The sequence below is a fragment of the Typha angustifolia genome, chromosome 2 (genome assembly GCF_048772165.1).
Source record: "Typha angustifolia cultivar Huaian chromosome 2, ASM4877216v1, whole genome shotgun sequence".
Taxonomy (NCBI): Eukaryota; Viridiplantae; Streptophyta; class Magnoliopsida; order Poales; family Typhaceae; genus Typha; species Typha angustifolia.
Window position 1 is genome coordinate 9,862,759 of NC_133240.1, and position 13,164 is coordinate 9,875,922.

General features: G+C 41.5%; 3 protein-coding genes across 3 annotated transcripts; all 3 read right to left on the reverse strand.

The window, feature by feature from the left end:
- Window positions 1–107: 107 nt before the first annotated feature.
- LOC140776385 (wall-associated receptor kinase 5-like) lies at window positions 108–2,803 on the reverse strand. The gene is made up of 3 exons (XM_073120080.1): window positions 1,835–2,803; window positions 1,557–1,727; window positions 108–1,382 (listed from the first exon to the last, which is right to left on the reverse strand). Exons 1-3 carry the CDS (start codon window positions 2,703–2,705, stop codon window positions 199–201), a joined length of 2,226 nt encoding a protein of 741 aa, XP_072976181.1. The 5' UTR covers window positions 2,706–2,803; the 3' UTR covers window positions 108–198.
- A 1,207-nt stretch (window positions 2,804–4,010) lies between these two features.
- Window positions 4,011–6,656, reverse strand: LOC140777535 (wall-associated receptor kinase 3-like). Its single transcript, XM_073121706.1, has 3 exons — window positions 5,741–6,656; window positions 5,465–5,632; window positions 4,011–5,345 (listed from the first exon to the last, which is right to left on the reverse strand). Exons 1-3 carry the CDS (start codon window positions 6,621–6,623, stop codon window positions 4,171–4,173), a joined length of 2,226 nt encoding a protein of 741 aa, XP_072977807.1. The 5' UTR covers window positions 6,624–6,656; the 3' UTR covers window positions 4,011–4,170.
- Window positions 6,657–9,681: 3,025 nt separating this feature from the next.
- On the reverse strand, window positions 9,682–12,458 carry LOC140773111 (wall-associated receptor kinase 3-like). Its single transcript, XM_073115497.1, has 3 exons — window positions 11,447–12,458; window positions 11,170–11,337; window positions 9,682–11,030 (listed from the first exon to the last, which is right to left on the reverse strand). The coding sequence occupies exons 1-3, from the start codon at window positions 12,063–12,065 to the stop codon at window positions 9,862–9,864; spliced, it is 1,956 nt and encodes a 651-aa protein (XP_072971598.1). The 5' UTR covers window positions 12,066–12,458; the 3' UTR covers window positions 9,682–9,861.
- Window positions 12,459–13,164: the final 706 nt, after the last annotated feature.

Below are 13,164 nucleotides of genomic sequence, written 5' to 3' on the forward strand. Positions count from 1 at the left end.
TCTACCACCACATTGCTTATTAATAAAAAGATAGATTGCTTATGCCTTCTTAAAATTTCTCTTTTAGCTATAATTACGATAGATATAATTAGGTCGAGAGATATCACTTAACAATCAAATATCACAAAAGAAATTAATATGCATCTTAAAAACCCAAAATAGCACAAATTAAGAGGAACAACAATGGGATCTTATGATCTATCTTCCACCATCTATATTCAGCGCCAATCTATTCCCTACGCTGTTGTACGCGGTCGTATCTGTACAAGAAGTAGTAGCATATGCTGAAATCTCGTGACCAAGCAAGCTCTCTGTCTCTTGATCAAGTTTCTTTTGGGGCCATGGATGGTGCTTGAACCTTGCCAATATTTGTAGGCCCTCTGCGACTTCCTTCATGGTGGGCCTCTCTTCTCTCTTCACGCTTACACAACGCAACGCGAGCTCTGCGACATCTTGGAGCAGCTCCATCGCCCCTCCGTCTACAACAATCTGATCGTCCAAGATATCGCGGAGCTTGTTTTGGTTCATCACTGAAACAAAGCTCGAAGCAAGATTTCTGGTTTCATTAGAGGCATCAGTATAAATTGCCGGCTTCCTGGTGATTAGCTCCAAGAGCACAACACCAAAGCTATAGACATCGCTCTTCTCCGTCAGCTGCCGCGTGCTGATGCATTCCGGATCTAAGTAGCCGATAGTCCCTTGGACAAGCTCAACTAACTGCTCTTTATCGAGGGGAACTAGGGTTGATGCTCCGAGGTCGGACACTTTGGCCTTGTAATTGGCGCCTAGGAGTATGTTGAGAGACTTAACATCGCCATGAATAATAGAGTGAGCGGTTGAGGAATGCAGATAGGCAAGAGCATCAGCAGAGTCGACAGCAATCTCTAGGCGGATATCCAACGGTATCGCTGATATGTTTCTGTGAAGGAAATCGAAAAGTGTCCCGTTGGGGACGAACTCATAGACTAGCATTGGAACAGGCACCTCCAAGCAACATCCCAATAGCCTAACTACGCTCCTATGATTGATCTGAGAAAGAATGATTATTTCGTTGGCGAACTCTTCCTCTTGATTTTCGTCGACTCCTTTGGACTTCTTAATGGCAACTTCTCTGCCGTCCTCCAACTTCCCTTTGTAAACATTGCCGTGGCCTCCCGTGCCGAGGATCCTCTTTTCGTCGAAGTTGTTTGTCACCATCTGTAATTCCTCCTCCGTGAACACTCGAACTGTATCGACTTTCGTCGACCTCATTTTTTCATATAAGATGAGGCCTCCGTTTTGCCTGACGTACTCTGCTCTCTCTCTGAGGTACTTCCTCTTTTGTAATTTTACAAGTAGTAAAGACAAAAGAGCCAGCAGAACGACTATCCCGGCGCTAATACCTGCATGTACACCAAGGCAAAGCATGATAAATTTACCAATTACTGGCCACCTAGCTTTACACGCAAAAAAGAAAAAGAATAAAAGGGGCATTTATTGTAGTTCCTCTGTTAATGGCTTTCTACTCGATCACTTGGGAGCCAGTTAAGGTACTATTAGTTGGAAAAAAGACTGACCTACAGTTATTTTTGCTGCCAAGGGGAACTTGTCTGCAACTTTGGTGCAGCTTCCGGATATTGTGGCGTTGCCTTTAGTGCCCGGTGGACATGTGCAGTCGTAACTCCCTTGTTTGTTTGTGCAAATCCCATGGCAAGGATACAGTTTTGGATCATTGCACTCATTTATATCTGTCACACCCACGGTTATAAATTAGTACAAGCAAGACACACACCTATATGAGAGAGAGAGAGAGAGAGAGAGAGAGAGAGAGAGAGAGAGAGAGAGAGAATAAAACCTATGCAGCCATGTTCAAGATAAGGATTGCCCTCGTAGCCCTGCAAACAGCTACATAGATACCCAGGGCCATTGATCGAGCTATAGCAGTCGCTGTTGTTGCTGCGGCAGACAAAATCCGGGGTACCCTTCGCCTCCTGACATGTGTCGTTTCGAAATGCCCAATCTAGCACCAGTGGCACCGTCTCATTCCTTTTGTAAAATTCGAAGCCGGAGAGATCAGTTGTGCTAAAGTTGTACGACTCTGCATCGACCAACATAGCATAGCTACACGGGACAGAGTCCCACCGTGTGTTATTATGGAACCCCCAACTCACATCATAGTAGTGGAGATCTTTTGGTATACTGGTCTGGCAGCAGCCTATCCCGGTGCACGAGCCATTAGTTCCGCTCTCCGGGCCGCTGCAGAAAGACGCACACCCGGTGGCGAAGTCGTCGGATCCCTGGCCGTTTATGTACGCAAGGGTGTCGCACCCGAGAGCGGTGAACTTGTTGCGCGTGTCCGAGAATCGGTACTCCGACGACAAGTTGATCCAAGGATTATTAGTGGCGTTCACGGTAGAAGACTGGTTGAAGCAGTTGTAAGCTGTGTACATGTAGATGCGCATTTGTGCCGGGTTTAAAGATATGTCGATGATCTCAATGTTGCCGGTGAAAGGCTTCGGGGGACTGTAGCTGGAGTTGCAGGTGATGTTGAAGCCAGGCAGGGAACACTCGGTTCCAATGCCGAAAGGGTAAGGTATGCTCACGTCGCCGCACTTATCATCGCATCCTGGTAAAGCCACCGGCCACGAAGTGGTTGCGGCTCCTCTTGCTACGCCGACGAGGACTATTATTAGCGTCTGGAGAAGCAGCATCCACAACTCGCCCATTATTTCTGGTGATATTAATCCTTAATTGGTGCATATGCTACTACATGTTAGCCTCCATGATTTAATACGAAGATGCATGGACCTGGTATTTGCCACGAGGATGCATAATTTTGACCACTCATATATATGTCTTGTATATGATAATTATTAAGATAATATATTATCAAAAAAAATATTTAAGATAATATATTTTAAAAATAAATAATTACTTATTGAAGTAGTAATAGTTTTTTTTTAGCATTCCTATTATACCATTAAGAATCTTAACTATCTAGATAATTGATAAATATTTATTTCTATGGCACCGAAGAAGCACTTATGTATGTATATATATTATGTACCAAATGTGGATAAATGTATACAAATGGCTAATAAACAATAATTCTTATATTTATTATTATTAAAATTAAGTTTTTATTTTCAAATTATCTATTAATGTTCACTTGTATTTTAAGATAAAAGTATAATAATTATTTTTAATATTAATAAAACTTATTAAAAAAATGAGAGAAAAATATGTAGCTTGTTAGAAAAAGAAAGAAGAAAAGAAAAGAAAAGAAAAGAAAACCGTTGTGGATCCTAACAAAACCGTGTGTAAAAATATAAATAAATAAATAAATAGAACCGGAGCACATGCGTAGACTTTGTTGACTTCCGTCAAATCCGCACACCAACATTGAACCCATGCGGGGAATCGCGTGGCATTTGGACTTCTTCGTATTATATTTTTGGGTCCAACCCCTTTCGGCTTCTAGCCTTCTAATATTATCAATTTTTGGGTCCAACCCCTTTCGGCATTTGAACCAATTTCAATTAAGCCTATCGAGAATTCGTAATGTTATCCTTAGTAACAAAAATATATATAAAAAAAAAGAATAGACTGTATGAATTAATTTACAAGCCTGATCAGATGTAATAAGTGAAATTGCATCCATCTTTTTTTCCAAAGTCATCCAGGTGAATAAAGGGAACTTATATTTATTTGCTAAATATAAATTTCCTCTCTATGCAAGATCCAGATTTATGTAACGCCGAATACCACTCGTTAGATCAATCAAATATTTGCATTATGCCCCTTGGGGTGACTAAGCCCAGTTCCTCTTAATATACTCAGTTATTGATCAGCTCCTACTTGATTTATGTTTCTATGTTTAATAATATTTGAATCTAACCCTGGATGATTCTGTAAAATATCTCATGAGGTGAGAAAAATGATGACGACTGATGGTCTCTTTATATTTACCTTTTGAAATCGAAATTGGAAATTTATTAGGGATATTACTTCTTGTCGGGAGAAAGATGATAGAAGGACGAATATTATATCTTCCATTCATAAACTAAATATTAGTTGGTTATATAGAGCAATATTACATTAACCACACTGCAATAGAATCAAAACAGAAATATGCATCTTCGAAAACCAATATAGCACAAATAGGATCACCCATAAAATCTAATACATATATCATCTCCCATCATCTATATTCAGCACTAATCTGTTTACCATGCTATTGTATGCTGTAGAATCTGATGCAGTCGTATGTGTTGACATCTCACCAAGCAAGCTCTCTGTCTCTTCAGGATTCTTCTGGCTCCATGGGTGATGCTTGGACCTTGTTAACACGTGTAGTCCATCTGCGACCTCCTTCATGGTGGGCCTCTCCTCTCTCTTGACGCTAAGACAACGCACGGCGAGCTCGGCGACTTCTTGGAGCAGCTCCATCACCCCTTCGTCTGCAATCTGATCGTCCAAGATATCGCGAAGCCTTCCTTGATCCATCATGGAAACAAAGCTAAAGGCAAGACATTTCGTTTCATTAGAGCCATCAGTATAAATTGCTTGCTTCCTGGTGATCAGCTCCGTGAGAACGACACCGAAGCTATAAACATCGCTTTTCTCTGTTAGCTGTTGGGTAGTTAAACATTCTGGGTCTAAGTAGCCTCGAGTTCCCTGGACAAGCATAACGAACTGATCTTTATCAAGGGGAACTAGCGTTGATGCTCCGAAGTCAGAAACTTTTGCCTTGTAATTAGCGTCAAGGAGTATGTTGAGAGACTTGACATCACCATGAATGATAGAGCGTTCCGTTGAGGAATGCAGATAGGAAAGAGCATTCGCAGAGTCAGTGGCAATCTCTAGGCGGATATCCAACGGTATTGCCGATGTGCGATTCTTTCCATGAAGAAAGTCGAAGAGTGTCCCATTGGGAACAAACTCGTAGATTAGCACCGGAACTTCCACCTCTAAACAACAACCCAGTAGCTTAACGATGCTCCTGTGGTTGATCTGAGAAAGAATAATTATTTCGTTGACGAATTCATCTTTCTGGCTTTCGTCTACTTCTTTGGACCTCTTTATGGCAACTTCTCTACTGTTCTCGAGGATCCCCTTGTAAACTGTGCCACGGCCTCCAGCGCCGAGGATTCTCTCATTTGCGAAGTTGTTTGTGACCTTCTCTAGTTCTTTCTCTGTGAACACACGAACTGTTTCCACTTGTCTCGCCCTCAGTCGTTCATATAATATGAGACCTCCGTTTTGCTTGAAGTAGTCATCTTTCTCTCGGAGGTACTTTCGCTTTTGCAGCTTTATAATGAGCAAGCAAGAAAGAGACAGCATAATGATAACACCGGCGCTAATACCTGCATACAGAAAAGAAACTCTTTTATCTTGGTTGGTATAAGCTTTTATCAATTAAGTATTCGGATCAAATTGGGAAGCCAAGACACTTATGCGCAACAATAAAATTAAGGAGTCTTACCTACGCTCAACTTGGCCGCTAAGGGGAACTTTTCTGGAATTTTGGAGCAGCGTTCGTACGTAGCGTTGCCTTGAGTGCCTGGTGGGCATTTGCAGTCGTAGCCCCCTGGTTTGTTGGTACAATTTCCGAAGCAGGGGTACAGGTCTGGATCCCGGCACTCATCAATATCTGTCGACATACCCATCACCAGATGTTAATAGATAAATGATGCAAGCAGCACATAATCGAAATGGCCATTGGATATAGGAAAATAACATATTAGGGATTATTGAAAACCTGTGCATCCATGTTCGAGATATGGATTTCCCTCGTAGCCCCCCGAACATTTGCAGAGATAACCCGGACCGTTGGTGGAGTCATAGCAATCGCTCTTCTCGCTCCGGCATGCGTAGCCCGTCTGAAGCTTCGCCTCGGAGCACGACATGTCGCGAATGGCCCAATCGAGCACAACAGGAAACCCAGTGATGTTGTTCTTATGATAGAAATCGAAGCCTGAGAGATCGGAGGCAGTGAAATTATACCAGTCCTGCTCGACTAACAAGCCGTAGCTGCAGGGGCTAAACTCCCAAACGTCACTGTGGTTGTAGCCGCCGAAAGACACATTGAAGTAGAAGAGATCCTTGGGGATGGAGGTCTGGCAGCAGCCCATCCCTGAGCACGAGCCATTGGTGGCGCTCCCCGGAGTGTTGCAGAACGACAAGCACCCGCTCGTATATCCATTTACACGGCCACCGTTACCGAAGATGTAGGCCAGGGTGGCACAGCCGATGGCGGTGAACTTGTTGCGCGTGTCCGAGAACCGGAACGCTGGAACCTGCGTTAGGTTAAACCATGCGGTCGAGGCGTTGGTCCAGTCGGTTTCATCGTAGCATTGGTATGATATGTACCAGTAGTGAGCGCGAACATGGTCGGGGAGTATTTCGTCGACCTGGGTATTGCCATTGGTGAAAGCCTTAGGGGTGGGGTAGCTGTCGTCGCATATGATTTCAAAGCCGGCGTCAAGATAACAGCCGGCGCCGACGCCGAATGGGTAAGGGATGCTAACGTTGCCGCACTTGTCCTGGCAGCCCGGCAGTGATATGTTCGCCGCCGAGGCTGTGCCAAGGAGCAAGAGTATGAATACTTGAAGTATCATCATGACATAGACTTGGTGTTGCATTTACCTCAAGGCCGGTATGCAGTATTAATAAGATTGAAAAGTGGTTCCTAGTTTAGTTACGGATGATAGAAGAATTAAGGTGCAAAAGTAGTGGACAAAGTCTTTTGCCAAGAAATCATGCATGATTGGTTGTAAACCTGTCCCAGAAGCAGATCGATTCGATGACTTTTATTTTTTATTTTTTTAGAAAAAGAAAAAAAAAACTTGGCTTGGGAGTATCCAAATCCAATTAAGAATGGTCTCTCAACTTATTTAATTAATCGCTATTGACTCGGGACTTATAATAGTCGGTCCACAAGACAGAGGGCATTCAAAAGAAGTAACCAGCCGAGTTGGATGGCATGCCGACTCGGAACTTAAGTGTCATGGTATATACGTGGCATTGGACGTCCGTAGTTGGGTCATCCCATTAGGTTAGATCGGGTTGCAATTTTGTTGCCTCGCCCGTTCCAGTTGGGCCGTAGGCGACGGCAACGTCAGATCTGCCTGCAGATCTTTAGCTTCATCTTCTTATGGAAATTGGAAATCCATCAACGTCAGCATTAAATTAATGATTGCAGCTCCTCGCCTACTCCCCATTAATAAATTAATATATAATTGCTATCAGTAGAATATAACGTCCTAGTTTACAAATAGATCTAACGAAAATGGGCCCACTCATTACGTAAGGAGATTTTTCTTTGTGTTAAGAAAACGTCAAGTCTTTTAAGTCTCCGTCAACGCCGACAACAACTAGTTGATGTGGGTTCTATAATAAATTGTAGGTTCCATTAATTGGCTCGTACATTCAAAGTTGTGGGTGCAATTTAATCTATGTTAAAATTATCCTATTATGTAAATTAATCTAAAATCAATAATTAATGCCGTATTTTTTCTTTAATAGGAATTTCGTTCCGTGGCTATATTACACTACTAGTCACCAACGAAATTAACGTTTAAGAATTAGGATCACAATAAGTACATTTATAGAGCTTTACTAACTATTTCACTAACCGTTAAGTAAGATTAGAATCACCACAGACGAAAATCCAAAAATATTTTCTTTAATCCTGCCAAGGTCAAGTGGTAGCACTAATCTCTACTACGTCTTACATCTTTTTACATAATCTCCTTCTAATACTCCTTATTTTTATGGTTGTATTTCGTAATTAGTTTACAAATTTTACAATTAAATATATGAATTTTATAATTAATTTATAAATTTTACAACTATATTTATGAATTTATTAAGTTACTATTTAATGAACTACTAATTATCATAAATAAGTTTGAAAGAAATAAACTTGACTTATAAGTAAAAATAAAATTGGGCATGAGTCAGAAAATTGAAAATGAAATGTGTAATTTGTGCAAATTTTCAAAAAAAAAAAGGCTTTTCAGAGAGTTACAAAATTATGAACAAATGAAAATAGAGCAATTGAGTTTGATAGGCTTTTGATAATACAAACTTAGGTGCAAAAGTTGTTTTGACAAAACAATCTCTAAGTCCTTCGCTAAGACATGATGTTTTTATCTCATTTACTAGTTCAAAGATTAAATATGAGTTAGATAAAAAGCTAATTTTTTATAGATGTAAAAACACGTAGAGCTAACCAAGCTTTAGCTAACATAGTAAGCTGTTTAGTGTAGACTTCAAGTTGTGTGCATTGTTGAACAATTACTCTGAACTAAATGTCGTTAAGACTTTACTGTCGCGCTGTCGAATTGCTTGATAAGACAACATAATTTTAATAATTCTTTTTTATAAATATGTTCCAAAAGCAGATTACTTATATATATATATATATATATATATATATTACTTTGGTCATTGTATCTAACTGTTATATTTGAATATTACGTCATATGAATATGATATAGACTAGAGAGACATGTTAATTGGGAGTATCCAATTAACAATGCCCTCTCAACTTGTCAAGGGGATCGGATTTGATTATTTGCTATTGACTTAGACTTATTATACTCGGTCTACAAAAAAGTGGACATTTAACAAAAAAAACAAACTGATATTGCTGGAGCAAATATCACTGTCCGTAGAGCAAATTGTTTAAGTTACTATCGAGAAAAATGTGAGATATTACTTGAAAATCTGGAATGCAATCGACATAATATCCATGAAAAATAGATTAGAGAATTAAGTATAAAGGTAGAAAATCAGTCTTTCTTATTGTTATCTTCATAATATTTTAACTATATAAAAATACGAATATTATTTCGGACACTATTATTCAACTCATATTTATAACCGTGTAAATTATTCAGATATTAAGACAGGTAAAAACATCTGATCTCATATTCAACAAAACTCAAATATAAAAATTGGTCAGATTAAGAATTTTTTAGCTCATTCCATAATTTTCCTAGTAGTTATGGTAGCGTAAACTCAATCATGCAAATAGATGGCCCAAATTCCCAAGATGTGACTTGAGACAGTGTATCGAGCAAATTCCTTTCGGTATGCAGGCATTAGTACGTGTACTATCAATTCATCTTTCATTCTGGTTGCAGGCACACTTTCTTGTTTGAGACGAGAGAACGATGGCTCTCAGAATCAAAATCCCAATAAAACTCTCTTCCTTCTCACTCTTTTTCTTTCTTGCAACTCCGCAATTGGGGGGAAATTTCCTCAGTCAGACTGAATTCCGTGTTCTACTTGCAATTGCCGACTTCGTCAAAGCTATTTTAGGCTCTCAATCTCATGGGCGGGACTGGAACGAGTTTGGGCCAGGGCCTAGCCCACCCCAAATGGGAAGGTCTTTCAGATCCGATGGTCAGGCTTACGTAGAATTGGATTTCCAAGCGGGTAGAAAGCTTGGGATTTGAGGTTTACCAGTTTGCGCCTCTGCTTTTATGCGGTTGCATGCTGCCTGTCGAATCGCCGCCGGTTCCTCCACAAACGTCGTCGCATTCCGCCGAGGACCAGGAAGGAGAGAGGAGGTAGATGGGAAAGAAGGAGGTTCCAATCTAGTTCACTTGAACAAGAGAGAGAGAGAGAGAGTAATACAAACTCGAGACACTTTATAATTAATAGCAAACAATTGATGCAGCAGAATGACACAATGACGATTGATGATCAATTTATTTACTTTTCTAAAACCAAAAGGAAATTTATTAGGGACATGATTCTTTATTATAAATAAAGCAATATTACATCAACCACGTCGTAATAGAAAGCATAACAGAAGTTTGCATCTTAGACAACCAAAATAGCACAAAGAAGATCGCCAATAAAATCTCATCATCTCCCATCATCTGTGTTCAACATAAATCGGTTCCCCACACTGTTGTATGCTGTAGAATCTGATGCATGTGTTGGCATCTCACCAAGCAAGCTCTCTGTCTCTTCTGGATTCTTCTGGTCCCATTGGTGATGCTTGAACCTTGACAATATATGCATTCTCTCTGCAACTTCCTTCATGGTGGGCCTTTCTTTCCTCTTAATGCTTAGACAATGCACGGCGAGCTCTGAGACCTCTTGGAGCAACTCCATCCCTCCTTCCTCTACAATCTGATCATCCAAGATATCACGAAACCTATCTTGATCCATCAATGAGACAAAACTCGCAGCAAGACTTTTTGTTTCATTCGAGTCATCAGTGTAAATTGCCTGCTTCCTAGTGATTAGCTCCAAGAGTACGACACCGAAGCTATAAACATCGCTCTTCTCTGTTAGCTGTTGGGTAGGTAAGCATTCTGGGTCTAAGTAGCCTCGAGTTCCTTGGACAAACATAACAAACTCATCTTTATCAAGAGGAACTAGCATTGATGCACCAAAGTCGGAAACTTTTGCCTTGTAATTGGCGTCTATGAGTATATTGAGAGACTTGACATCGCCGTGGAGGATAGAGCGAGAGGCTGAGGAATGAAGATAGGCAAGGGCTTCTGCAGAATCCACAGCAACCTCTAGGCGGGTATCCAACGGTATATGTGATGCCCGATTCTTGCCGTGAAGGAAGTCGAAGAGCGTCCCGTTAGGGATGAACTCATAGACCAGCATAGGAATATCCACCTCTAAGCAACAACCAAGTAGCCTAACCACACTCTTATGATTGATCTGAGAAAGAATGATTATTTCGTTGACGAACTCATCCCTTTGGCTTTCGTCGACGACTTTGGACCTCTTTATGGCAACTTCTTTGTTGTTATCTAGGATTCCCTTGTATACCATGCCACGACCTCCGGTGCCGAGTATTCTCCCATTGTCGAAGTTGTCTGTCGCTTTCTCCAATTCCTTCTCTGTGAACACGCGAACTGTATCGACTTGTCTGGACCTCATTTCTTCGTATAGTCTTTGGCCTCCATTTTGCTTGAAATACTCATCTTTTTCTCTAATGTACTTTCTCTTTTGCAATTCTATAACTATCAAACAGGAAAAAGCCAGCAGAATGATGATACCAGCACTAATACCTGCAGACAGCAAAAAGAAAGCATGATCGATCCAACATAATTTCTTGTTTGTGAGCCATCTTAATTAACCACGTCACGAGTAGTTTTCTGAAACTTTAAAGCGCAGCTACCATGGTTTTTAATTGTACAGAAGACTCACCAACGGTTATCTTTGCAGGTAAGGGGAATTTGTCTGGAATTCTGGTGCAGCTTCCGATTGTAGCGTTGCCTTGAGTACCTTTGGGACATGTGCAATTATAACCCCCTGGTTCGTTTGTGCACGTCCCACTGCAAGGATACCGCTTTGGATCATCGCACTCATTTACATCTGTCACGCAAACACAGTGCTATAAACTGATACAAACCTGTGCATTGTACACATGTATATAGAAATAGAGAGTGAACGTCAAGCGATAAGAAGGAAATCAGAATCAAACCTGTGCATCCGTTGTCGAGATAAGGATTACCCTCGTAGCCTTGGGAGCAGTTGCAAAGATAGCCGTTGCCATTGGCCGAGTTGTAGCAGTAGCTGTTGCTGCTGCGGCATGCATAATTCGAGCTATTCTTGGCCGCCTCAAGGCATGCATCGGTTCGAACCGCCCAGTCCAGCACCAGAGGCACCCTCTTCTCATTCATTTTGAAAAATTCGAAGCCGGAGAGATCAGATGTGCTAAAGCTGTACCACTCCGCATCGACCAACATGGCATAGCTACAGGGGACAGATTCCCACCGGGTGTTATCTTTGAAACCCCACTGCACCTCATAGTAGTAGAGATCTTTTGGTATACTGGTCTGGCAGCAGCCTATCCCGGTGCACGAGCCAGTAGTTCCGCTCTCCAGGCCGCTGCAGAAAGACGCACACCCGGTGGCGAACTGGTCGGATCCCTGGCCGTTTATGTACGCAAGGGTGTGGCACCCGAGAACAGTGAACTTGTTGCGCGTGTCCGAGAATCGGTACGGCAATCCTTTGGTCAGGTCGATCCAAGGATTATTAGTGGCGTTCACGGTAGAAGACTGGTTGAAGCAGTTGTAAGCTATGTACATGTAGATGCGCATGTGTGCCGGGCTTAGCGAGATGTTGCTTATCTCAATGTTGCCGATAAAAGGCTTCGGGGGACTGTAGCTGGAGTTGCAGATGATGTTGAAGCCAGGCAGGGAACACTCGGTTCCGATGCCGAATGGGTAAGGTATGCTTACCTCGCCGCATTTATCTGCTCATCTTTCCCGCAAAGCCAATGAAGTGTAGTTTGCTTCTTTTGCTACGGCGTTGAGGGCTATTAGCGTTTGGAGAAGCAGCAGCCACAACTCGAGCGATCCCCTAATGGCCATTTGCAGATGGATGATATTCTTCGCTGCATATGCTGTTGGCGTCGGCCCATTACCGATGATTAAATAAAGAAAAAGAGAAGATGCATATATTGACCTGGTATATGACACATTGGCACTAACATCAGTTGACCTGAGAGCTCCAATGCAGTGAGAGGAGAATATTTAACATGGTGGTTCGGCATAATATCCGGCCCGGTGACGGCTTTCGATCAATTATTTTTCATTTCTCATACAAGAAAGCGCAAGTTTTACTTTGCAATGCAATGTCTCAACTCCTTTAACCAGCTCTATACTGAAACCAAACACCTCTCCAGAAGAGGAGGGGAAGAAAATCCAAAGCAAAAGCGAAAAAAAAAAAAAAAAAAAGCCTTATCGACCACCAATATATAAGCAAGGTTCTGGCCTGTATTTTCTCAAATCCGTTGACTTTACTTTTATATTCGAAAACAAATAGCACTGCGCTGCGCCCAATCGCCCATAGAGTCTAATTGACCACCGCCGAGCACATACTGTTCCCCAATTACTTAAGTTACTTACAAATTTGAAAGGATTTGTTCTCTCCCCCGTTTGATTTTTGAGATAAGAATTTTTCAAAGAGGTGAAGGGTTCCCTTCCATGTCAAGACCACCTCCTCTTAATTAGAAATCAATGAGACTCGATCGGTCACCCCAACGAACAGTATTTATTATGCATGACAACTCGTGCATAGTTCGTAGCAATGTATGGACTAACACTTAAATATACCACCTACCTTATTTTATATGAGACTCCAACATGGCAAACTCGTGTCTGTTCTCGAATCAACAAAAGTTGAAATTGATTATTT

Coding starts and splice junctions, on each gene's coding strand:
- LOC140773111 (XM_073115497.1), bottom strand. CDS start 12,065: ATGCGCATCTACATGTACATAGCTTACAACTGCTTCAACCAGTCTTCT. Junction 11,338..11,446: donor TCTCGACAACGGATGCACAG/GTTTGATTCTGA, acceptor TTTGCGTGACAG/ATGTAAATGAGTGCGATGAT. Junction 11,031..11,169: donor ACCTGCAAAGATAACCGTTG/GTGAGTCTTCTG, acceptor TGCTGTCTGCAG/GTATTAGTGCTGGTATCATC.
- LOC140777535 (XM_073121706.1), bottom strand. CDS start 6,623: ATGCAACACCAAGTCTATGTCATGATGATACTTCAAGTATTCATACTC. Junction 5,633..5,740: donor TCTCGAACATGGATGCACAG/GTTTTCAATAAT, acceptor GTATGTCGACAG/ATATTGATGAGTGCCGGGAT. Junction 5,346..5,464: donor AGCGGCCAAGTTGAGCGTAG/GTAAGACTCCTT, acceptor TTCTGTATGCAG/GTATTAGCGCCGGTGTTATC.
- LOC140776385 (XM_073120080.1), bottom strand. CDS start 2,705: ATGGGCGAGTTGTGGATGCTGCTTCTCCAGACGCTAATAATAGTCCTC. Junction 1,728..1,834: donor TCTTGAACATGGCTGCATAG/GTTTTATTCTCT, acceptor TGGGTGTGACAG/ATATAAATGAGTGCAATGAT. Junction 1,383..1,556: donor GGCAGCAAAAATAACTGTAG/GTCAGTCTTTTT, acceptor GTGTACATGCAG/GTATTAGCGCCGGGATAGTC.